The 26,567-nt window shown below is 36.9% G+C and overlaps 1 protein-coding gene across 2 annotated transcripts; it reads left to right on the top strand.

Moving 5' to 3' along the window:
• Positions 1-1,395: 1,395 nt before the first annotated feature.
• On the top strand, positions 1,396-26,220 carry LOC121318383 (branched-chain-amino-acid aminotransferase, cytosolic-like). 2 transcript variants are annotated; one of them, XM_041254974.1, is made up of 11 exons: positions 1,400-1,544; positions 10,855-10,923; positions 13,075-13,275; positions 13,414-13,524; positions 15,668-15,787; positions 16,914-17,077; positions 17,543-17,685; positions 19,469-19,554; positions 22,100-22,240; positions 24,209-24,283; positions 25,459-26,220. In XM_041254974.1, the coding sequence occupies exons 1-11, from the start codon at positions 1,491-1,493 to the stop codon at positions 25,498-25,500; spliced, it is 1,206 nt and encodes a 401-aa protein (XP_041110908.1). In that variant the 5' UTR covers positions 1,400-1,490; the 3' UTR covers positions 25,501-26,220. The 2 variants fall into 2 exon arrangements, with proteins under 2 accessions (XP_041110909.1, XP_041110908.1); XM_041254975.1 differs by lacking the exon at positions 15,668-15,787 and having other exon boundaries at positions 1,396-1,544.
• The last annotated feature ends 347 nt before the right edge of the window (positions 26,221-26,567 follow it).

The raw sequence follows: 26,567 nt of genomic DNA, 5'->3' as shown, positions 1-26,567 counted from the left end.
TCAATTTGCCCGGACCAACAATTTCAAAGTATCGCGCCAGAATGACGTTTTCGTAGGAGAAATAGTTCCCATTTACCGCCCTCTGGTGTTTAAAGCGCGCCAGTGATTCTTTCTGAACAATCAAAAAATTGGAGTATGATTGAGTTTCAGGATTCTGTTCCAAAAAAAAAAAAAAAGTTACTGATGCATTTATAAAAATAAACAAAATAAACAAAACAGATATTGTAATGAAACCTACAGGGAAGGGTAAGGCTAGTGAATTGGGAGTTAAGTACTATAGAGCAGAAATATAGTATTTATTATTTATTTTTGTGTGATTTATAAACACTTGCAAATCATTAAATTAAAACTCTTCACATCCTACGGCAGTCAGGTTCCAGTTTTTGCAATGTCTTTGTCGTTAGCTATTGGACAAACTCACTGCACAAATTAGTTGGACTGTCTGTATATTTGTATTCATTTTTATTTTCCCCAGCCAGTTATCCAATGATACAGGCCATGTAAAATGCAGTCTTAAAATGCAATATTATCTCACTAACTTAGAAAAATAAGAACTCGCGTCATGACAAGGGTTTTGTTATAAGGAAATTGCAGGACACAGTGTAGGTACATTAGGAAAGTAGGGTTATTGATCAATTATCTGTTTTATGTTTAACAGAGTGGAAAACAGCCTTGGGTGCCCCTCCCCATCGCTAATGAATTTTGTCTTGCTCACTGCTGGGCAAAAATTAAAAGCACCTGTCAACCTATTACCCGATAAAATAAATAAATAAATAAATAAATAATAAGAGGAGTCTAGCAATATTGTATTCCAGTACAAGGATGGGTTCAAACCGAGCAGCGTCATCCGACAAACAACTACAGTACATATTCTTCATTGACAAATTATTTATTGACACTAATAGATGTGTTAATAGCAACAGAAAAAAACGGATGGTCATATCAAATGCTTTCAGAAAATACACGTTTCTTAAAATAAATGGGATCCATATTCTCAGACATGAGACCATACTAATAAGAAGTCATGTGCATTTATTTAGCTGTAGTTACTTCTTATGCCCCCTAGTGGGGACCATTTAACATTGAAAAAATGTCTATCAAAATAATGATACAAATAATGTGAGTAATTTAAGCGCTGGAGAGTTCTAACATGTTCCATTCTGTAGTTTAGACTATTTTTTTTACAATTATCACCTTTTCTGACTGACCATTTATCTGAATGTGTAACTGGTAACCTATTGAAATGTGTGGTAAAGTGTATCTAGATATGTATGGAAACAATAATAACATTCAAACATTGCAACATCAACATTTGCACCATACGCGGCAGTGACACAGCAATGCTAAAAAAAATTCCATCCTTTCGAATCTCACGTAGTATTTTGCCACCCTTTATTATTGGTTAGGTAAGGTTTAATTCTGAAGCAGCTTTAAATCCTCGCTACCTGACACGCAGGCAACACACTGCCTGGCTCTATTCCATATTCATAATGGCGAGCTTTCAAGCTGTCACTACACCCGCAGCTGCCATCACATCGCACCAGGTAATTCTATTAAACTAATACAAAATCGGCGAATTTAATGGCTTTAACACCACAAGACGCTTTGCTCTGTCGTGGACTTCATTAATCTAGATGCGTGTCACAAACATTGTAACGAGACAAACGAGTAAATCTACAAGGTCATCTCTGCGTAGGGGACTGGGGGTGTCAGTATCAGCTGTCTATGGTGACATAATGTCCGTTGCGAGCTATTTATAACATTTTGCACTAAACTGGTAATTTATGTTGTTCGATTGGTAGTAGATCTATGCCGTTTCAAAACGTCCTCCATTTCATGAGTAGTGATTTTATGAAATGCACATCACTAATGTGCTATTTAGTCGTCTAAGTATATATAGGCGAAATTTCGGTCCATCAAATGTGTGTGGGGGGAGCAAAAAACACATTCACAGAGAAAAACGCTTTCCAATCGCTAAAATATTATTAAAAAATATTATTGTCTATTTGCTATCTACAGAGCCTACTAATAATCATTTTTGTGCTATTTCTTTGAAAAGCAAGTTAAAATTATTTACCCAGTGCTAATTGTTTTCATTTGTTTGCGGTTGATACAGTAAAATTATTGAAGAATGTATTGATTATTTTTGGTATTTGTTTTAAATTGTTTTGTGTTTAAACTTTTGGTTTTAATATAAGCTTCTGTCTCGCTTTGTATGTGCATGTGTTGTGACGCTACTCGACTAGTATTGCCTAACAGTATACAAAGTTGCCTGTGTTCCAAAACTGCATAGGCCAACTATTTTTATTTAGAATTCGTCAAGTAGAGTACTGACGACTGTACCCCAACCTCAACCTCCTGTTACCAGGGGTAAACGCGTACCGATATCTTGTTAGCTTTTTTCCATACCAGGATACACACTTTTGTTTAAAGATCAGTGGTGGAATTGGAAAACAATCACTGGGGGGTACCAAAGTAGATGCTTATTGCGTGAACAGGTTTGTGAAGTACTTATAAGAGAAGATTCAGAGGTCTTTATAACGTCCCTTTTATACAAAACAATTACAAGTTTAAAGGCAATGTAGTAAATATGTCAATTAAGAAAAAAATTAAATAATTTTGTTTTAAATTTCTACTTTATTATAGACAAATTATAGGACAAAACATCATAGTTTTCCTTATACAAATACAGCTGATCAAAATGCTTCACATTTTTCAATTGTTAAACAAGGCAGTCTAAAATACTGTTTTCAGATTGCAGTCTCATTTGAAGGTGTGAATTGAATCCCAAGTTGTTCTTTTTAACATTTAAAACATACAAATTAATAATTAAAACAAATGTAACAAAGTGCCAGGCAGTTCAAATTGCCCTGTCTGTAACACCCTGAAATTCCAGTTTCTTTACTGCTTCAGTAGCGAATCTTGTGAATTTTGCTTCTCTCCCACTGTCCAGTTCTTCAAAAACTTTGAGATTGCGACACACCAATATATGAGCCTCAGGGAGCGTGATGGAGTCATCATGGAGTTTCAGTGACAGTTCATCCATCTCACTTTAAGCATCTCTCATCAATCCTAAGTTTTTCACAAATGCCATTGCAGTCAGTCGTTCCAAAATACCTCTGTATTTGCTATTTTCTTTGCTGTCTCTGCTTTGTTCTGCTGTAGCTGCATTGAAGTGAGCATGCAAGGCAGGATAAAAAGCCAAACAGCTCTGACTGTGCGATCACTGGATGGTACCCACCGGATTCCAAGAACTCTGCCAATTCATTCATGTTGGGGTTTTTTGGTGAAGCACGGTAAATAGCATATAGCTTGTCCATTTATTACAAATATCGCTTTCACAGTGTCGCCCATAGCAAGCTCCACTCTATGATTACAGCAGTGTCACACCAAAAGATCTGGGTACAGTTCTGCTCCTCTTAGTTGTTTTACAACTCCAGAGATACGGCCTGGCATTGGGGATGCTCCGTCGCTAGTAAAAGATATCCAGTTCCTTTTTAAGAACTCATCAGGAAAACAGTGAAGGAGACATTTTAGAAGCTCTTGTGTAATTGCATTGGAAGTGGTGTTTTCTAATTCTACCAAATCAAAAACATACTGCCTGGTTTCTCATTAAATGCACATTTAATACATTTGTCGACAAGCACGCTAAATTTAAGGTATTTCTCTATTATATGTTTTACAATGTTTTGCTTCATGTCAGTTCCAATAAAATCACAGATCTCTGCACATGATTTCATTGACTAGAGCACTCTTCCAAAGTCAATTCCATTTCCTGTCTGAAGATCAACCAGAGTTGGCATGCCTGTGAATGGATGTTGTGTCTTTCCAATCATATAGGCAGTTCGAAGTACCTCGCAAGTTTTTTCTTCATGTTCAGCGTACTGTTTCACAACATGTGACTCCAAAAGTCCCTCCTTGGCTTGCATCATGATATTTTCTGCCTCCTGTTGTGCTTGGCTCTCCCTTTGTTCCATATCTTCTTTCTAAGTGCTGTTTGTTGGTCTTTCGTATTTTCTGCATTGGTACTGATCTTAACTTCAGCCCATTCGTTAGCTATTCTGGAGCCCTGCATATGGTGATGAAGTCCCAGCCTCTGTACAGTACTGTAGATGTCAACCCTAGTTTTCCATTTTGAATTTTGAGCCATGGGTTTTTTCTTTAAAATATTTCCCCTGAGCTTATGTCCAACAATTTGGTAATTCTCTTGCGTCACTGCAAAACGCTGAGTCCATGTCACTGTCTTCTAACAACTGTTCCTGCCTGCATCTTTTATTTAAGGGTTATTTCCCTGCTTCTGCTTCTGGGGCCACTCTAGTCTCACTTGTAGACAAGTCTTCTGTACTTACTGACTCCTGCACATTTCTTTTTTTTATTTATTTTTTTTTAAATAACTGAGCAAATATTTTTGCATTTCTAATTATCTTTCTCCTTTCCTCTTGATTTCTGTCAATTACTTAAACACACATTTGCCCGTTTTCCCATTAGAAATAGTGATATTTTGAAATATCACTGTCCTGGTCACAAAAGCAAAGTTTGTGGGGAATAATAGCCATTTTCTATACTTTTGAGGCATAGGCAATTAGGAAATAGCACTTACTACCCAGGAGCAAAAAAAAATAAATAAATAAATTGTTACACAGTGTTTTCAATCCCACTTCTCATCCTTTCATCGCCTTCCTATTAATTACCAAATCCAAGAAGTAACATCGCACTGAGTCATACACGGTATTATCTAAGGTAATATGAAGAGAAATGCAGTAAACACACACCTTTGCTAATCAAAAAGTCCACGTACTACTATATACTCTTAACTTGTCAGGGACTACAGGCATTTGTATTAATTTTTATTTTATTTTAAATGGTGTTGTAAAGATAATGCTGTCTCTACAGATTTTAAGACAGCAAGGTCAATTGTGTTGTAGGGATTTATGTTTTATGTACTAAAAAATTGATACAATTTATTCCCATGTATTTATTTTTTATTAAAGCCCCCTAGATCCTGCTTAACTTTGCAGCGTTATCCGACTACCTTAATAGTAATAATAATAATAATAATAATAATAATAATAATAATAATAACAAAAGATTTGCAAGCGCTGCCTTCTCATCATAATCAGTGGACGGACACTGCCCGTCTTAAAACGCACTCAATTGGCTATTGCTAGTTCACGCTTTGCTTCTCTTAACCAATAGGATTTCCCTGCTGTCCAAACTGATATACGCAAAGCAGGTGATTAACAACTCTGTGGCAGTGCAGCATTAATATCCAGAAAACAGGGGCAAAACTAATAATATATGCAACTTCTTTTTTTTTGTTTGTTTGCATGGCTCTCAAGCTAAAGTTATGCCAGGAGCGAGCAAAGCATTCAGTGCACTGTAATGCACAGCAGCCGAGGTAAAACTTCACTGCCGTTCAAAGAAAATATATAATTATTCTATCTGTCTGACTTTAAGAGATAGAGAGAGAGAGAGAGAGAGAGAGAGAGAGAGAGAGAGAGAGAGAGAGAGAGAGAGAGAGAGTTCATGTTCATCATGAAAAGAACAGGGTTGCAAATACCCTAAAAAAACATATTTCACAACAAAAATTGAAGGGAAATAGAGAGTACCATACCAATACCAAGGTAATGGAACAATATTTACTAAATTGTGTGGAAGCGTATGGTAAATTATTACACGTGTTACACACATTAATTTATTGATAGTTGTTGTTTCGTTAGTATTTTCCTAATGTATTGTAGCATTCTCTGTTAACGCAGGCAGGAGCCTCACACAGGGCGAGGCAATCCACACAGGCGGAGGGCGGGCGTGAACCCCGGATCTCCCGCACTAAAGCATAGCGCCAATACTGCTGTAGAAAAGAACCGGCTCCTCCGCAAGGAGCTTATATAGTTTATGTCTTTGTATGTGATTATGTTACCTACCGCCTCTGCTGCTGCCTTCCCCCGTGCACGATACAGTATCAACTGTTTGTTGAGAACTTTGGTCAAAACCAACACAAAGAATAACAAGGGGGCATTCCAGGACATGTATACCATTTTCTATTGGGTGTTACATGAATTAATATGAAATGTAGGTGCCTGAAATGTTATGCACTTACACTTGTGAATTATTAAAACAGTTTATTAACTACCTGTCAGTCTATCAGTATAGGGTTAAATTTTGTTTATTAAGTTGATAGTTTACTGAGGTGATAAATGTACTAAATCGGGAAAATAAATCACTGTAACCTTTAAATTGTTGCTTGTGGATTTTGTTTAAGAATACAGAATTGGATCAGATTTATTTGTGTTCATTTTATTGAACATTGGTGTTAGTGCGGTGTGTTGGGGGTTTGTTGTTACATTTTTGTTATCCGCGTGTCATGTCTGAAGTGTTTACCATATGTAGGTGCTTAAGATGAGCACAACATGAGTTGTTAGCACTGATAAAACCCAACCGGTTTCATGACAATGAGCACCAGTAATTAACGCTAGAACTGCCACGGTAGTCATTTTGACGGTTTTCACTTTTAAAATTTAAATTACTCTGTGTATGTTAAAGATCCGATTATCTGTTCTTGATATTTGCTAAATACGTGTATTAAATATCTTGAGGGCTGTCGAAAGTCAGAATCGCAAAAAAAGTTATAAGCACTTCTACCTATAGAATGGCCAAAAGTAGTCATTTTGGCGGCTTTTATCGTCAATATAACCTACAATACGTTATTTTTTATATGTATACAAGCCGGTTTGTTATATCTACCTTTGCTGAGTTTGCAGCAGTATTTGAATAAAATATTGCTCTTGAAGTCTAGATATGTGTTATCCAAATCTTTATTGTAAGTCTATCAGTTCCTTGGAGAACTGCCGTCTGGTTGTTTACATGAGCATATATAGTCTGCTGTCTTATAATATTTCTATTACAAGACTTTTCTCGAGAAATCTTGATATTTTTGCGTTTTGAGAGCAGCTACAGATATATTTGCATTGCCAGCAGGAATTTGGAATGACTTGACTGAAAATAGCATTGCCTGTTCCAAGCTAAACATAAAACAATACAAGGACAAAAGCATGGTGTTGCTGAACACAATACACGTCAAACAAACGTGTCAAATTTGGGTTCAAGTTTTGACTGGCAGTGGACCCTACCCCTACCTATGCAAAGATGAAACTCACCCTACAGTTAGTCAGAGACTGGGTGGCAATGTGTTCCTCAGGCTGATGTAGGAAAAAGGGGTGAATGTTACCAATGATATATTTTTATTTCACTATAATTAGCAAAACAGTTGAAGGAAAAAAAAAAACAGCCTGGTTTGAACAGTAAACAAAGCGAGAAGAGAGTTTCCACCATCTGCGCTAAACTTAGAACACTGTGAAAGCAATCACCAGTGTCCAGTTACTGTATTTTACAATGTACTGGACATGGCAGCCTTTGGGGCAAACCTGGACACAGTGCTCATCAAGTGACACATGCAACATAAAACAATGCCAGGTTACTAAATGCAATAAAAATAAAACTTCTGATATCTGTGCCCAGTGTGAAAGAGCAGTATATGGTAAATACACACAAGTTGATAAGCATTACATCTGTGTGGATTGTGCTAATATGGGGCTACTTTGAAGTATGTTTCCCTGCATGCACATTCCCGTTTATAAATAATGATTTTGATTTTACAGTTCTGTATGTAGGCCTACATATAATCAGTTTATAGTTGGTTACACAATATTGTTTTTTGAAATGTTTATTATAGTTTTTCATTTTTTGAAGTCGTGCTGTGCAGTAGGCTAATGTGAAAAAAAGCCTTTTGTATTATTTTTGTAAACAATTACTTAGTTTTTACAATTTTGTATGTACATAAAGTACCGTGAAAAAGTTATCAGATCTTCAACCAAATCTATTATTAGATAAAAGGGATGCTGAGTGAACAAATAACACAACATTTTGATACTTATTTAATGTATTTATTAAAGAAAATTATGAAACACCCAATGCCCTGTGTGAAAAAGTAATCGTCCCCTTAGACTCAATAACTGGTTACTCCACCTTTAGCAGCAATTACTGCAACCAAATGATTCCTGTAGTTATTGATCAGTCTCTCACAGTGCTGTGGAGGAATTTTGGCCCACTCCTTCATGCAGAACTGCTTCAACTCAGTGACATTTGTGGGTTTTCGAGCATAAACTGCTCGATTCAGGCCCTGCCACAACATCTCAATGGGGTTTAGGTCTGGACTTTGACTAGGCCATTCCAAAACTTTTAATTTCTTGTTCTTCAACCATTCTGACGTAGTCTTGCTTGTGTGTTTCGGATCATTGTCTTGCTGCATGACCCAGCTGCACTTCAGCTTCAGCTCAATGATGGATGGCCTGACATTCTCCTATAGAATTCTCTGATACCGAGCAGAATTCATGGTTCCTTTAATGATGGCAAGTCGTCCAGGTCCTGATGCAGCAAAGCTTCCCCAAATCATGACACTACCGTGCTTGACCACTGGTATGAGGTTTTTACTGTGGAATGCAGTGTTTGGTTTTTGCCAGACATAACAGGGCTCATGTTGGCCAAAAGTTCCACTTTTGACGCATCTGTCCATAGAACACTTTTCCAGAACTCTTGAGGATCATCCAGGCGCTTTTTGGCAAACTTGAGACAAGCATTCATGTTCTTCTTAGTGAGCAGTGGTTTCTGCCTTGCTACTCTGTCATGAAACCTATTTTTGCCCAGTGTCTTTCTGATGGTGGAGTCATGAACACAGACCTTAGCCAAGGTGAGAGAGGCCTGCAGATCCCTGTATGTTGTTCTAGGGTTCTTTGTGACTTCCTGGACGATTTTACATCTTGCTCTTGGAGAGAATTTGGCAGGACGGCCACTCCTGGGAAGATTCACTACTGTTCCAAACTTTCTGCATTTGGATAATATGGCTCTGACTATGGTTTGGTGGAGCCCCAGAGCCTTAGAAATGGCTTTGTAACCCTTTCCAGACTGATAGGCATCAACAACTCTTTTTCCAGAGGTCTTCAGGAATTTATTTTTATCATGGCACGATGTGCCTCTAGAACTTGTGTGCTGACAACTTCACTCTGATGGTAAGGGCCAAAGTTATTCAGATTTATATTGGGCAGGGCTGGCCCAGATCAGGCCTGATTGTTAACCAAAGTATTCAAACAGCTGACCCTAATTATCCATTTAATTGGGTTGAGTTAACTAGGTGGGCAATAACTTTTTCACACCTTAAGATTGCATGTTTTATTACCTTGCACATGAAATTAAAGAAGCACCAAACTTTGGTGTCATTTTTTCTCTCAGACTCCCTCTATATACTACTACAGCCCACGAAAAGATCTGACCAAATTCAATGTCAAAAATGTGCAAAAATGCAGAAACTCAGACAGAGGGCAAATACTTTTTCACAGCACTGTATAGCAGTTTACACCTGGTTACACATTATCTTCTTTTATTACAGTTTTTCATTTTTTTTGCGTCATGCATTGTATGTGCAAATTTTGAAAATAAAGCCTTTTATGTTTATTTTTTCATTTAAATATGGTGTTTCTGCTATGCAAATGTTAGATATAATGTTCATAAATTAATCTTTTGAGTTGTATCTGATATTTTGTGTTTTATTTTCATATCGAAGCTATTTAAAATGTACCCGTCAAAATGATTACTGCTGGCGGTTCTAGTAGCACAAACCTGGCGGTTCTGGTGTTAATCAGGATTCAACTTTGAACCCCCCCCCCCCCAGTTTTGCTGAATTGACGCCATTGCCAGAAAAATATATATTCTCAGAGTCCAAAGCTAGTTGAGTGCTGTGCGCGTGATTTTATGCAGTGAGAGCACAGCAACATAACAGACATGTTGCTGGTCACAGCAAAAGTATAGGTCCTACGTCTGCCCCTTATATGAGAAGTGGGTAAACGCTATATCGCCCAAATTAGAAGTAGGTAAACACTGTTTACCTGCCTATACCCTCGACTACACCACTGGGGGTATCTACAGTGTGGCTTCTGTTAATTTCTAGTTTTTATCCCTTAAATAAAAACAAATACAGTACTGCCATGTACTGCATTTGTACAGCCTACAAAAGTAAATTGATGTGAAATGCAGTTCTGTGCTGTAGACTGCAAAGTGGTTATAATATTTAGTATTTACATTGGTTACTGCAGTTTAATTTACTGTAGTATTCTACAGTATGAATGACAGAATACTGTTGGACAATTTATTGAGTGGTTGTAGTACTCTGCAGTATTTACCATGGTTAATGTTTATTACAGCAATTATAGTAAACAAATGTACAGTATTAAACATATATAGCTGGCTTTGTGAATGGCAAATTAGTTTACTCCGCCTCTTACATAAATCTGTTTCTAACCCTATAATACATTTGCTAAGTGAGGACCTGAATTTTGGTTTTCAATTGTTTTTTTCATACTACAAGCTCAAAACAATCCTCAATTACACACAATGTTTATTTTAAGCTATCAAATTGTCAATACATTTATTAATGAGCCGAACCTCATTTAGAAATCTGCTGAAGAACAAACCACAGAAATTAATATTATTTTTTATTTAGCAGATGCCTTTATCCAAGGCGACTTCAGAGACTAGGGTGTGTGAGCTATGCACTTACAACAATGTCTCACCTGAAAGGTGAAGCACAAGGAGGTAAAGTGACTTGCTCAGAGTCACAAAATGAGTCAGTGGCTGAGCAGGGATTTGAACCAAGGAACCTCCTGATTACAAGCCCTTTTCTTTAACCAATGGACCACACAGCCTCATGTGTTGGTGTGACAGCTTGAAAAGTGAAGTACTAGTGATGAAAAGGTATTGATAAGGCTGAAATTATTGATTTTTTCCTCTTGTTTTTCCCCTCAGGGTTGTGGTAATGAGAGCTCCACTAATGGCTCTGGAGGATGCACCAACGATGGTGTTGCCAGCTTTAAGGTACCTTTTTTTGTTGGTTAATATTTGTGTTATATTCAATTTTATACTGTATCAGTTTACTAGACTATGTAGGTAACCCACAGTGTAAACCATGGGCCTGAACCTCAGATAGAAAGCCTATAATGGTATATTATATATATATATATATATATATATATATATATATATATATATATATATATATATATATATATATATATATATATATATACATACACATACATACAAGCGATATACAGGTAAACTTAACACATTGGATCATATATACAAAGTTTAAGACTGGAACAGTAAAACTTCCTCAATATTATATATATATTATATAATATATATATATATATATATATTATATATTATATCTCGAGGAGATTCACCGTTATTTTGCTATGCAGTCAAATTATTCGTATATATATATGAATATATATAGATGACCACGAACAATTCAGCTATGGGAGAAACATATGTCACCAAATAAAACGTAGGTTACTTACCGTAACCCTGGTTCCCTGAAAGAGAAGATGACCACGAACAATTCAGCTATGGGAGAAACATATTCACCACGCCAGGCGGGTGACCAAGCGTGCCGAGTAGGCGGGCTGAAACAAGCCAGCTGATTCATGGATGAGCAGGCAGCAGGCCAGTGCGTTTAAGACTTGCAAGTATACAGGCTAAGGAAAGGAAACAGCTAAACACAGGGATAATCCACTGTCTTCACCAGGCTTGGGACTGATTTTTTTTTACCTCAAGTCGAGGTCAAGCTCCTGGTTAAGGCTGATCAATATACTTTATAATACTTGGGAAGTGAAAGGGTAACAAAGTAAGCCTTGTAAACTGAGATCACAGGTAGAATGCAAGGAACTATTTCCTCTAATACCAATGAAAAGCAGTACAAGTGTACACAAATACATATATAATGAGATGGACTCCCTAAGTTGGCAATAAATTGAAGACACATTTTTTTTTGTTATGTCTTGACAGTTCTTGTTAGTGAATTTATTTATTTATGATTTTTTTTTTTTTTTTTTTTTTTACGGGTTAGGCTAATAGGTACTGTATATGCGATGGACATCGCCAGGGGAAATTAACTGACTGAGTTTAGAGAATAATAAGACCAGTATACACAACTACTAGACCCATTTAAACATCACAAAATGCATTGTCATGCTACTCAGTCTTAGTAGCTCACAGACTCACTAGAATGTACATCTCAGCTGCAGCTTATTTGTTTTGGCTTAGCAGTACCCATGAACCTATTACATATGCTAACTTAGTATACTGACTTGTCCTTGGAAGTGTCTCTCTAAACATGTTGTATGCTTCCTTTTGATGTTATTTAATATCTCCTGTAAGCTTTGTGTCCAGGGTGGCACACACAGCCACTGAACATGTGACAAACTGCATGTTTTAATTTCATGCACAATGCTTTTTGCTAAAGGTAAAGTTCTTTATTTAAATAGACATGTTTTATAATTTCGCCTCAGAATAAACACATCAGATCTTAAGCCAGTCATTTTTTGGGGGATGGCTGCTCCACAGTCAGTGTGCATTAGTGTCAATTAGTTACAGCTGAAAGAACAAAGTTGAAAAAAGTTTTGATAATGTTTTACAAACAGCTGAGAAGTACAGAAATGGGCATGAATCTGTATAAGAGGATGGAACAAGACTTGTATTTACACAGTAACTTCAAGGACCATAAAAAGTCCAGTCAGTAATGCTGTGCAAAACAAGTATCAGTGAAACTGTGCTGAAATGCAGGCAGGTTTGTACATCTTTTGTTCTGTCATAACTAGATTGTCTAATATTTGAATGTAAAATGTCTACTAGTAGACCAAGCAGTTATTTTGTTCTCTACTTTAATGGTTTAACAGTTTTTATGCAGTTTAAATGTACAACTGGTATAGCTGAAGTCTTAATTTCTTATACATCCTCTATGCTGTATTGCTAACTTTTTTCAGCAAGTATATAAGGACTGTGCTAGTGGAACACAAATGCTGTTAAAATAGTCTACAATCTTTCTTCTACTTATTGCAGCTGCAGACGTCATGTGAAAACCAACATTTTATGTAAAATGCAAATGTGTCATCTTTTTCCCATTAGTGGGCCTATATTACCTCATATTAACCCTTAAGTCTGGTTCTTGTCCTCTCATACAAGGCTGCAGAGACTGTCATTGAGTTGGCGTCCATGTTCAAGGAGAAGCCAGATCCATCCAATTTAGTGTTTGGAACAGTGTTTACAGACCACATGCTTACGATCGAATGGTCAGCCAGTGATGGATGGCAGAAACCTCATATAGGACCATTTAAGAATCTGTCAGTGCACCCAGCATCATCAGCTCTGCACTATGCTGTAGAGGTGAGTATACAGTGGCATAATATATTTTTACGCAGTTGCAGCTATGAAGTTATTTGAATTACATAAAGCTAATTTTATTGTCATGCATTTTTCCTATGCACCTCTAAAGCTACCATTTATCTCTTGTGCACTCTGTAGTTATTTGAAGGACTGAAGGCTTACCGTGGTGTTGATAACAACATTCGGCTTTTCCGACCGTTGAATAATATGGAGAGGATGCGGAGGTCTGCCTGCAGAGCCGGTTTACCTGTAAGTAACAAGTTTTCCTAACAGAAAATCATTGCTTTTCTGAATACCTGCCTCACATTACAGCAATAGCCCTGAGAATGAACATGCCACTGTAACTTTGTGTATAAAAGATTCCTGGCCAGTAACACTGGTTTTAACCTTTTCAGCTAACCATCTGTCCAAGTTTTTCATGGCAACCCTACTCCTCTTTCTTATGAGCTATTGTGTGCTATAATCCTGCCAGTTTTTTTTTTCTCTTGTATTTTCTGTATTACAATTTAATCTGCTTTTACCATTGTATACCACAGTTAACTTGTTTTAGTGCTGGGACAAACATAGAATTTTCATGTTTGGATATTTTTTCAAGATGTAGCATCTGTGCTTTTTTGACTTTTCCTAAATATATGTATTAAACATCTCAACGCATCAGTAGACCCAGGGTTGCAGATATAATATGTTATACCTAGAACTACCGCAGCTGTCATTTTGACCGTCATAGTAAAAACAGTGGGTTTGGCTCAGTGCACGTGAGATTGATCACATGATCAAGCTGCTGAACTTGAAAGCTTCACGTTTATTTTGAATAGCTACAACAGGATACTTTTTCAGACATGATTTATTCATCAACAACTGTAAAAAATACTTGTCTAATACTCTAGTGAAAATGAATAGACCAACACAACATGGGACTACACAGCAAGTCTTGCAGTACTTTCAGGAGTTATCAGAAGATAGAAATGTGACAGACCAAGACAGCGATGAAACTTACTGTGATCACAGTGAGGTTACTGATAGTGACAGTGAAAGTGATAACAAAGTTGCAAGAAATTTTGGGACAGAGACAAACACAACCACAGCTGTGGCAAGTGCACTGCACATGTACAGAAGCGGCATGTCTGTGTTGATTGCACAAACTAGACTCGTCTTTTTTTTTTTTTTTTTTTTACATTCCGCAGTTATATGTTTCCATCTTTTGAACAGTTGAACAATATGTATTTTGAACAGTGTGTAAGTTCCATCCTTTGAAGAGCAACTTCCATCCTTTGAGCTTTTGAACATGTTAATGAGCCTTTTTTTTTAATTTAGTCCTGTTGTGCATGTTATATTGAAACGCAAGACTGGAGATGGTAAAACTTGTATAAAATAAAACAGTCAAATAAACAAATCTAGTATTAAGTTAAACACTATTTTGTTATATATATAATGTATAAAATAGACACACACACACACACACACAAACACACACAGTGCCTATAGTAAGTATTCAGCCCGCTCCCTGGACAGTGTTACAGCCTGAAATCTTGATGCATTTAAAATTCGATTTTTTTTTGTGCGAGTCTTTTGGGGTAAGTCTCTACCAGGTTTGCACATCTGGATCGTGCAATATGCGCCCATTCTTCTTGGCAAAATTGTTCAAGCTCTGTCAAGTCTTGCCACAGATTCTCAATTGGATTCAACTCTGGGCTTTAACTGGGCCACTCACTTTTTGACTGGGACATTCACATTCTTGTTTTTAAGCCACTCCAGTGTTGCTTTGGCTGTGTGCTTCGGGTCATTGTCCTGCTGAAAGGTGAATCTCGTCCTAGTCTTAGGTCTTTGTTGCATCTTCTCAATAGCCTAAACAAAGTGACCAAAGACACATTTAGATTAATTATGAACATTTCTGAGGTTACTTAGACCTTTTGTGGCTGTTAAAGCTGTAAATGAACAGCAAGAGTCACATTTAAGTTTAATAAACATTTACTTGGTTCGCAAAAAAATGTGGAACGGGTGCCTTTGTAGAATTAAAAAAAAATTCTACTTGGTGCTTACTTATTACAATCCACATAACAGGTTGACAACATAAAGCAAAAGCAAAAACAAAAACGGTGATCACTTAAGTTCTTTATTTTTTTTAGAACAACCTCTACACTGACTGGCCCGTTTCGTAACTGTGTTACCGGCTGCTGGAAGTATCCTTCTGCAGATGTAGATGTATGAATAGGTGCAAGACAAAACACGTTGTGATGCGTATTAACGTTTACTAGAAGTGCTGTAATTTCTGGTGGACATGGACATTTAATTTTTGCCTTCGAATACATGTAAAAAATTTAGTTTGGATATTCTTATATTTGTCCCAGCACTCTTCTTTATAGCATATCATTGAAACTATTTCCCTCCTCAGAGTTTTGATACACAGGAGTTGCTCGAGTGCATCAGAAAGCTTGTCGAAATTGAAAAGGCTTGGGTCCCCCACTCCAGCAGTGCTAGCCTTTACATTCGGCCTACTTTAATAGGAACTGAGGTGAGGATTCCATCTTTGCACGTTGATAACATGAAACATTGAACAGTATCAGGAGTACTAGCTTGGACAAAACTATATCACCAACAGCACTGACAAAAATGTGCTTTCTGAGCCTATTTTTATATCGGTGAAAATTGCAATAATATGGTTGGAAAGTACATTTCTAGCTTGAAAAAGTTTTCATTCCAGAAATCATATTTTGTTTCAGTTTATAGTAAGCATTGTGCGCTTGGGCATTGATATACTGGCTATATTATTATATAATTAAACCTAGTATTTTACTCTGTAGTGTACCAAGTGGTGATTATTATATTCCTTTGAATTTAAGACAATATAGTGATGCTTGTATTAAAATTTCCAACAGAAGACATGACTACCCAAGAACACAAGCAGCAATGTGTCTTACTGCTGAGAAAAGACAAACCAAAACATTACTGCCCGATCTCAAATCATCCATGACATATAGACAGCCATTTTCAAAGAAGCGTCATTTGCTTTATGAGGAATTCAAAGAGAAGCTTTTACAATTTCAGCAGCTTGGACAGATCGGAAATGCTGATCAGACACCCATATTTGTTGACATGCCAAGCAATAACACAGTTCACAAATTGGGGGAAAAACAGGTGTGAGTAATGGGAAGCAGCACATAACTGTACTGCTCTGTGCGATAGCAGACAGCCGCAAACTGCCTCCATATGTGTAATTGAGGTTGTATCTTTGTAAATGCATATTTATTTGATGTTTTATTTGTTCCTCAAATTGAGGGTGGGAAATTTGGGCTGTGTCTTAAATTCAAGGGTGTCTTAAATTCAAAGGAATACGGTATGCTTGCTTTAGTCCTGTTTAAGAGATTTTACGTTCAAAATCACGTTGGAATTTTACAATTGAAGCTATCAGTATAACACTTGATAAGCCCAACTTAAAAAATAAAAGGTTCTACAGATAATACAAGTCTGTGGGATTAAATACAGTTCTGTGCCTACCTAATAAACCACTTAACTTTGTACTTGACATTAAATCTTCTTTCACATGTGGCTTCAACTGATGATTTCTAAAATGTGACTACATGTAGATTGTCTGTTTTCTGTGCATAACAATTGCTTTATTTTTTTGATATCCAATAAAGCCATCCCTGGGCGTTAAGAAACCTTCCCGAGCCTTGCTGTATGTGATCCTCAGTCCTGTGGGGCCTTACTTCTCAACCGGGGGTTTTAGCCCTGTGTCACTATGGGCTGATCCAAAATACACCCGAGCCTGGAGAGGTGGAACAGGAGACTGCAAAATGGGAGGGTAATGTGCGACTGATGCCTGAGAATTTTAACAGTCAGTTCGGATGGAGTAGTCAGTATGGATGAAGTAGATTATTAAAACATGATGATATTGCAAATTCATGCCACCCTTACATTTCCTGCAGAATTACTCTGTCAGACGTTTTAAGTAAAACTGACTGAAAAGTTAGTTAAAAACTGTCTGGTGAAATGGAATCATTTTTTGTGGGGCTTTTATGACATCTGTCGAAGAAACTCAAACATAACCACAGTTTTACTAAATGCAGATCATAATATAGATTAATTTGGGTTCACATTACTTGTCTCTGAGCACAATATATTTCTAATTGTGTTGTTGTTTTATTCATGTAAGACCCAGTAGCCACTTCCCATTAATTCAGCCCGGATGTATGTATATACTAGCTCAAAGCAGCCTCTTACCATGAAGCTTTTTTAAATATTGTTATATGTTTTTTATTCTGTGAAGGAATTATGGTGCGTCAATATTTGCCCAATATGAAGCCATGGAAGTGGGATGTCAACAGGTTCTCTGGCTTTATGGAGACAACCATCAAATAACTGAAGTTGGAACCATGAACCTGTTTCTTTATTGGATTAATGAAAATGGAGGTAATTTATATTAAAATGATTCCAAATGAATTGCAATAAACAGGAGACCAGGTAAGTGTTCATTAAAATAGTTTAAAAGTATACCTGCCCTAATTTGTCAAAACATAAAGAGCCATTCCTCATTTAAATAAAGCAGACAATAAGGCTGGTTTCACAGACCACAATTAACACTGATATTGCATTATCTAAAGTAACATTAGGAGGTGCCGTCCATTTTCTTTGCTTCAATTTGGTCAGTATGCAAATATCTCAAAGACAAGCCTCGAAATGGAACGTTGCTGCTGCTTCCTGGTATCTAATCACTTTACCCTTCAAACGTAGTCCAGTAGTACAGCTGCAATAAGAGTGTGTGACCTAAAACACCAGTACCAAGATGCAGCAGTTTATCTTTAACGTTGCATTTCAATTATTTTTACATATTGAATTAACAATAAAACCAAATGATTTTCATGGTGCCTTACAGAAAAGTGACATCTAGTGGCCCACTGAACAAACAACATTGCACACACCTTTATTTCATGTTAGGTATGTTTATTTATAATCACTGAGAATAAACTGCCAATATGTATATATATATATATATATATATATATATATATATATATATATATATATATATATATATATATATATATATAATTCATCAATTTTTTTTGATTCGATGTCAAAGTGTGCCGTGACATAATGCTCATATGCCATATTTATAAGTTTACAAAGGCAAAATAAAGGTTTCATCAGATTTTACCGTATTGCAAAGTTTAGTGATATCTACAGCTTATGGCAGTGGATACTGGTCGTGAGAAATAAATTGCTGCTGGTACATTTAATTTTGCATGGGCATGGCAACCATTCATTGAATGAAAAGACATTTCTTACAAAGAAAAGTAAGAATTCCTTGCCTGTGACCTAAACCCCAATGGAATATTGATAAACAAGATCTAGATTCTAAACAGTTCAAAGCCATGCATATATACTTTAAAAGCATATGAGTTGCCAATTATTTTCACATGCAGAGAATCAGAATCAATGCTTATTTAATTTGTGCAGTGTCGCATAATATGCTTCTGCTGGTTTGCATTTTATGCTGAGATTCATGGATGCTTGTTTTGGTGTTGCATTAAGCTTCGTGGGAAGACTGAAAATTGCTGCCATTCGAAAAGATGTATCCCTTTTGTTATCTAGAATGGATTTAATAGCTACTTCAGCACTGAATGAAAGAGCTTCACTCTAGTCAAGCAATACAGTAACATAGACACCCTTGCAGCTTTGAGTACATAGATTATATTAAATTAATGCATGCATTGCATATTCTGATTATATTGCATGTAATTAAGGTAGTAAACCAGAGGTTATTGGTGCACATAAAATACACTCTAAAGCAGAGGCAATGGTATTTATTTTACCAAACTAGCACTTCAATTGTGTAACCTTACCTACCTACATTCCTACCCAAATGAAGTGATCAATTCCAGCAAAGTCTTGGGTGGCAGGGATGAATTCTTTGCTAACAAATGTGTTTTCAGCAGTGCCTGATAGCACCTGGTATAACGTACAGTACATGTGTATGATTTAATCACAAGGTCTGCTATAACTGAAATCCTGCAGCATTGCAAATCTCATTCACCAAAACAATGACGTTCAGCAAAATGAATGTTTCTCGGCTGCTTCATAGACATTATCCTATGTAAATGTGTTTAATGTAGTGTATGTCACATATAAAATGTATTTATATTTTAAACAGTGGATAATCTATATAACTATCTATATATTTGATTTGTTGCAGATGAAGAATTGGCCACACCACCTTTAGATGGTGTCATTCTACCAGGTGTTACCAGACAGAGCATTATAGATATTGCCCATAAATGGGTAAGTATTCAATTTGTTGTCTTTATTGAGAGCTTCTATGAATATTAGAGTTTTGTGCCTGTTACTTGAGGAGCCAAGCAGGCCTAGTGTTGGGAAAATATGATGATAAGTTAGTGGCTCAGTTTGGGCTAGATTTTATTTGTATGAAGCCCATCAACAATGTAGCTACGTCTTTTTCATTTGGCCCTATTTCCAGTGGTAGTTTGATTTTTGAAAGATCTAAAAACGGTTTGTAATACAAAGTCACACAGTGTAACAGTTCAGGAAGCAGAGAATGAGTCAGGTACTAAAACATGTTACCATCACAAATGAACTCTGCTGCACAATGAACAGTCATTCACTACACCTGCAATTCTTACCTAACCTTCTGTTGTTCTAGAGGTGATGCATGTGCTTTTGCTGTTCCAGCTTTGACATGAACAGTAATGTCAGGTCATCTCAGTCCATTGCTGTAATTACCAATTTACTGATGTATTTTAGTTAATCTGAATCAGCCTTATGTTTTCATCACTAACAGAAGCAGAGGTAAACACCCCAGTAAGTGCGGATATTGATCGGGGGTGTTGTCAGCAGTGGGATCATCTGCAACACCTGACCCACCTACTGTTTACAATGCCAGTAGAATTGACAAAGTAACAGATTGCAAATTACTATTGCATGGATATCAGACTTCATTATCTGAAATATGTTCAATTGGCAATCCATTTAAAATATACTTATTGGTCTGTATTTATTTTCATATTTAATTTATTTGTCTGGTTCCACAACTAATTATTCGAGTCCACGTTGAGTTACATGAATGCCTTGAGGCAGATGCTTTTGCACAGTGTGAGACGCCAACATTCTGTAACTCCACCATGTATCATGTAAGTTTTGGCTTAATTGGTGCCTGAGGGTCTGTGGATAACGTTACCAAGGCACAGGAGTGTACATGAAGGGATGTGAAATAGATTGCTGCCAGCTGTGCTAATCACAGTCGGCATAAACGAAGGAAAACTGGTGTACAGTGAATTGTAAGCTAGCTATACCCAACAGGGTTCTGAATCCAACCTCTGAACATGGCCTGAGGCTTGTAGAGAGTGAAACACATGTCAAAAGCTTATTGCTTCACAGACAATCTGTTTCAAAATGTTATTTAAGGTTCAAAATGTAATATATTCTGCACCACCTTCAATTGAGAATTTTTGTTTACCGTTATTCTTTTTGTAATAACAGCGTGAAAGCTACAGGATGCATCAGTCCCTCTGGTGGCTCTCACCAGCAAGTTCCATATTGAGAGAGGTGTATTATTGTCTTTCTGAGTGTCTTTGTTATTTGTGAACTGTTACTTGTTCTGATACTGTACTAGAATTAAATGAGAATGTCAGAATTCTAACTGAGAAAAAAAAGGGAATAGGTGAAAGTGTCTTGATTATGTTTTTGGATTCATGTTTGACATTTTATTGTATTATTGGGGTGCTAGTAGATCATTACTGAAATAAAGTGGATGGACTATTTGTAAAGGGACCATTGCAGTGATTTATTGAACTAAAGTTGTTAATAAACTATTAATTTATAAGTCATGTTACTGGCATTTGTCTCCCCTGTTTGGTCTGCATTTGAGAGTTGGCTAATTTTGACTTCAATATATTAAGCATGTTTCCTAAGTTATAGTGTATTCATATTTAAATATTGGGAGTGTTATTTACGTGAGAAAAAATAGTATAGCAATATGGCCAGCCCATGAGCCAGTCCATGATTTTGTTACAACCTGGGCCAAAACAGTCAGTGTTAATATGCATTGCTTGCTACTGTGCAGAAGACATCTCAACACAGCCTCTTACAGTCGGTGGTGCTAATCTGTATTCTGCACACACCAACAAAAAAAACAAAAACAAAAAAAAACAATGTATATGTGTATATTTTTAAGTATGAATGGAAGAGTGGACTGGAATGGTCCCTTGGTGGCAGATTTGGCTAGTCTTGCAGTGCTGTGGAGATGTAGCAGGCGAGAACATTGCTATTGATAGTCCTGCCAGTCAGACTTTGAACAAAAGGTTGCTAGCTACCCCTCCTTTGTTGCAGGGAGGCTGTATTTTCTCATAGAGTCCAAATTATGCCTGCCTTGTCGTCCAAGAACAAAGATGAATTCACGTTTGCAGGGTGTTTAGTATGTTACAATTGGGAACGTTTAGCGCGAGACATATTCCTGTATTAGTATTATTGAATTCTATGAGTCAAAAATTGAGAAGAGAAATGTTCATTCTGCACAAATTTACATAGTAGTAATTCCTCTTTTTAACCACGTACATAGTGTGGCACAGTGGTGTTACAGGTCATTAAAGAAGCAACATGAATAATTTAGCTTCTCAACAAGAGTATTTTAAGCCAAGGAAAACAATCTCCTATTGTGAAACGATGACTAGAAATATACATTTGATACCAGGCCTTGCACCACGAGAACACTGACACTGTCAACTGAATAATACATTTACTGTCACTGTTAAGGAATATATTGTATGCAGAATGTAATCTGTCTGTCTTTTTTTTAACTGTTCCTCTACAGGGTGAATTTAAAGTGACTGAACGCTATCTGACCATGGGGGACCTGATAGCTGCCTTGAAAGAAAACCGAGTGAAAGAGATGTTCGGAGCAGGAACTGCCTGTGTTGTATGCCCGGTCGGACGCATATTATACAAGGGAAATGTAAGATACAGCTCGGACCAGGGGCGTGTGCAGGAATAAAAATGTGACCACTACTGGGGGGGAGGTGGTACATTAAACAATATATATGTTTGTGTGCATGTGTTCATATGGTTATATAAATAAATAACATTACACTCACTCGCCATTTCAGTTAATTTTTTAACACTGAAACATCTTTCTGCAGTTGCAACTGTAACAGGTAGCGTGGCCAAAAGCACCAGTAGATGGAATACATCAGGATACAGGAGTCCCAGGTCCTGTTCTTTACAGACCTTGATGAGTTCTGACAAAGACATTGCATGGTCCGATTCCCGAGTGTTAAAATAGACTCAATGTGGTGTGCAAATAAATCATACTGCATTTCTGAAACTCTGCCTTGAAATTCTTGATTCAGCTTCAGAAGTGCTTTCCCTTTAGTATATTGACAGTTTCCAGGTTTTCAGCATAAAATAGCATAATTGCAAAAATGTGCAGTTTTTCCACTAATTGTACTACTGTAGCTGAACTCAAACATTAAGGGAACGCACACGCCAGTCCTTAACTGAACTTTATGGCGAAACGTGTGCAAATGGAGCACACGCGCGTCCATAACTGCACGGTATGAGGAAATACTTTCAGTTTCAGTGGCACTGGCATTTTAAAGTGGGAGTACTGAAAGCCACTGAGCAAAACTGTAACCCCTGTATATGACAGAAGCCATGCAAAGCCAAGGCGGTGCTACCGGCCAGCACTCCTAGTTCCAGCGCCCTTGTTCAGTTTGTGAGTGTCAGTGACAGAAAGTACAAACACAGTACATTGATAAGCAGAAATCAATATTTTGGAGATGATTATTGGAGGGGCGGTGCCCCTGCTTGCCCCACCTTGTGAACACCCCTGGCTTTGACAATAGCTACTTTGAACAAATGTTAGTACTTGAAGGAAAGCAAAGATTCAGAACCCCCTCCCCCCTGCCCCCTTAGAGACGTTGTCCCTGCAACCCCCCCCCCCCCCCCCCCCCTTCATAAAACCAACAGAGGGCATGAATCAACCCCAAATCTTGAATAACTTTATCAAGTTTATTCCCAGAAACCATAATCTCTATAAAAGTACAGTGTGAAATCAGTATTGTATCCGTATAGTGAATGTAGAGGATATCAAATCTTTGTAACAGTAAGCAGCAGCTAAGCATGTAGATATTGCTACACTGACATGTGTTGGCTGCTGGCAGCTTCAAGAGCGTTATCGTCATCAAGCACAACTGCTCTCTACTAGATTTACAACCCAACCCAAAACAATCGTCAGGAACTGGAATCAAGGTTGTTGGGAATAGGTCAAACAACTCGTCACGTGCTACAGATATAAGTTACTTTATATTTGTTTAAAATAAATATCATTGGATTTCTTTCATTCTGATTCAAATAAAAAGTACATCATCTCAGTTCTCTTAAATCAGTTATCTAAAAATGTCTTAAAAAAATATGTTAATCCATAACATAATATTACTAGCAACATATACTGTACATAGTTATGAATATATTAAGTTAAATATATTATAAATAAACATGAAAATATACATTTTACAATGAACAGCTGATTCCTTGATGTGTTAATAAGGGATACGGCATTGCTGTTGCTTGTCTTGGGCTTTAGTGGCTTTGGAGTTGCATTATTGTCGAGGAGCATGCCACAGCAATGCTGTTGTCACTGTTATACGGACCACATTAATTAGAGTCCTCTACATAGTGCTTTATTTGTTGTTTTGTTATTGAGTAACAGCAGAATGACTGACCTCCATAGAAAACAATAGGAGAGCAGTGTCACGTTGTTGTGTAAAATATAATTAAATCAAGCTGCTTTTCCCAGCAACTAAAATAAACAGTTTGAACCCTTAGCCAGTCAATCAAGCTGCTTGTTTGCTCTTTACAGATGGCATATTTAATGCAATTGTTTTAATTGTTGTTTTAACTCTTTCATTTTTTTAATTCTTAGAATTTGCATATCCCAACTATGGATAATGGACCAAAGTTAACTGCAAGAATACTGAAGCAGCTCACTGACATCCAAGTAAGAGCTTCAAGGACAACATTTTTTCCCCCTATTTTTGTTTAATTCATATTTATATATAAAGGTGAATAATAATGACACATTCATCTGCACCATTAATACCACCTAACTTGCATCTCATTCCAATATAAAACTGGGATTACCACCGGTTTCACCTGCAGACTACAGTCCAATCTGCATCCGTACATTACATATCTCAAAGCCTGTATGACTTTTTCTGTATTCCCATTTCACATACTTCCAATAATTCTCTCCTAATATGATTACTACCATTCTTTGAATTTGTAACATACTTAAGAGTTGGAGTGACCGATTTATGCCAGCCCGCAATCCTAATTGAGTTTGATCTTGGTCTGCCCCTGATGGAAATTAACAAAATGCTTTCAACTCCAGAAGTCCTCTGGCTTCATTCAAAGCTGGTGAAAAATAGTTGTCTACGTAGGAACATTTCTACCCACTGGTATTGATGAAACAGTTAAAACAATCTTTACAATACAACAAACAAGACCGCATTGTTGTAGTTATCATATCTTTCATTCTAAACCACCTTATTGATGCAATCTAAATTCCTCAGACATTCACTTTTTACCTCCTCATCTGGCTGACTTTGAAAGGTTAATGCTGTATTAATAGTTGCCGTGGAATATCAAAGAATAGATAACAGCAAACACTGCTCTTGAAAGCCACTATTAAGCACTAGATGTAATTATTGTTTCAGCTTTTGTGGACTTCAAAGGGAAGATTATTCAAATTAAGGCATAGAGAACAAAAGAAATATGAAAGGCTGCTGAACAATACAATTAGTATATTACAAACAAGAGTAGGATAATGTTAAGTCAGTTGACATTTAATAAAAAAAATAATGTAAACAGAATTTCATGCATTTCAAAGACAAAATGTTATACAACTACTTTTGCCGTCTTGAAAAAGGACTTGATGAAAGATTACTTTCTAAATGTTTGCGTGGCTTACAGAGTCCTGTCAACTGTCTCAGAAAATAATGTAGTTTCTGATTAATTATGTACAGCTAATTCCCAGTATTCAAATCTCTTTTTTTGGTGTCTCCAGTTTAGACAGATATACCAGTTTCTCAGCCACCGCTTGTCAAATGTTTTCATTTATAGAGACAACCAGTTCATACTTAATATTGATTAATGTCTTGCTTTTCTTTCTAGTATGGCAGAATTGAGAGTGACTGGACATACTTGGTGCAGTGAAGAAGAGGAGAAGATCAATTTCAGTGAAACACAGTCTGTGTATACACTTTATCATAACACGTTTGTGATGTTCTCATAGCAATACTTACAGTAGCGTAGATTTATTGATATGAAATGTAACAACATTAATGTGTGCACAATATGTTTTTACCTCAAAAATGATGGTAGGTACCTTGTGGATGTGCAATTGTCCTGCTATAAAGGCCATATGCAATTATTTGATTTAAATGTTCTGAAAGTGTGCACATTTTGTTTTGATACTTTTGCACCATTAGTTTTGATTAGGTCTACAGACAGTAACTAGCTGGCACAACAGACTCATTTACTATTTTCTTTTTTTTTTTTTTTAGCTCAAAAACTTCCAGCTTCATCTTTTCACGTCATATGATGAATTGTTATAACAAAGTTTTAGGTATCAGCATTATCTGTGTGCCTACGTGTATAGGCTACAGTAAACAAGTCGTAAGTCTATATTTCTACTTTGTAATTACATTTTATTTTGAAAATCTAGAGCCTGCTTCGGATGTCATTATTTTTAAGTACGCTTTGGGGGATGGGGGTCTTGAATCAGTGGTGGAGCAATAGCAGGCACAGCAGGTGCAGCTGCACACGGGCCCACGGGCCCACTGGAGGGGTTCGAAAGTTAGTTTTTAGTTTTTTTTTTTTTAACAGTGATAATATCCTTTGCGTTTATATTTGCAGATGTTACACATTTGTATCACTGTAGCTGCCGGTGTGCGGTGCCATTGATTCAGATTGTATCATTTCAACAGGTATCGCTATTGTCTTATTAATTCCTAACTTTTTTACCCCTGGAGGCAGATACGAGGCACGTCTTCATGGAAGGTTTTGGGGTACTATTCAGCACAGGCATCTGCAGTTATATTCTGTGTGCACGATTTGTCCTGTAGTTTAGATGGAAGCTGTTGGGTGCTGCTGCGGGCACCAAAGTAAACTACAGCAAATCAACATGCCTGCGTTTCTGATTTAAAAGTAATAACAAATGTGAATGGTGAATTCTGTAATAATGTCTGTGTCGCAGAATTGGGGAATACTGGTAGGGTTAG

This window comes from Polyodon spathula, chromosome 7, assembly GCF_017654505.1.
Source record: "Polyodon spathula isolate WHYD16114869_AA chromosome 7, ASM1765450v1, whole genome shotgun sequence".
NCBI classification, from domain to species: domain Eukaryota; kingdom Metazoa; phylum Chordata; class Actinopteri; order Acipenseriformes; family Polyodontidae; genus Polyodon; species Polyodon spathula.
This window is presented reverse-complemented; position numbering and strand designations above follow the sequence as displayed.

Bases quoted from the DNA above. Each gene is read 5' to 3' on its own strand.
- LOC121318383 (XM_041254974.1), top strand. From the start codon at position 1,491: ATGGCGAGCTTTCAAGCTGTCACTACACCCGCAGCTGCCATCACATCG. The intron at 13,276-13,413 runs GTGAGTATACAG...TGCACTCTGTAG, and splicing joins CTCTGCACTATGCTGTAGAG to TTATTTGAAGGACTGAAGGC. The intron at 17,686-19,468 runs GTAATTTATATT...GATTTGTTGCAG, and splicing joins TTGGATTAATGAAAATGGAG to ATGAAGAATTGGCCACACCA.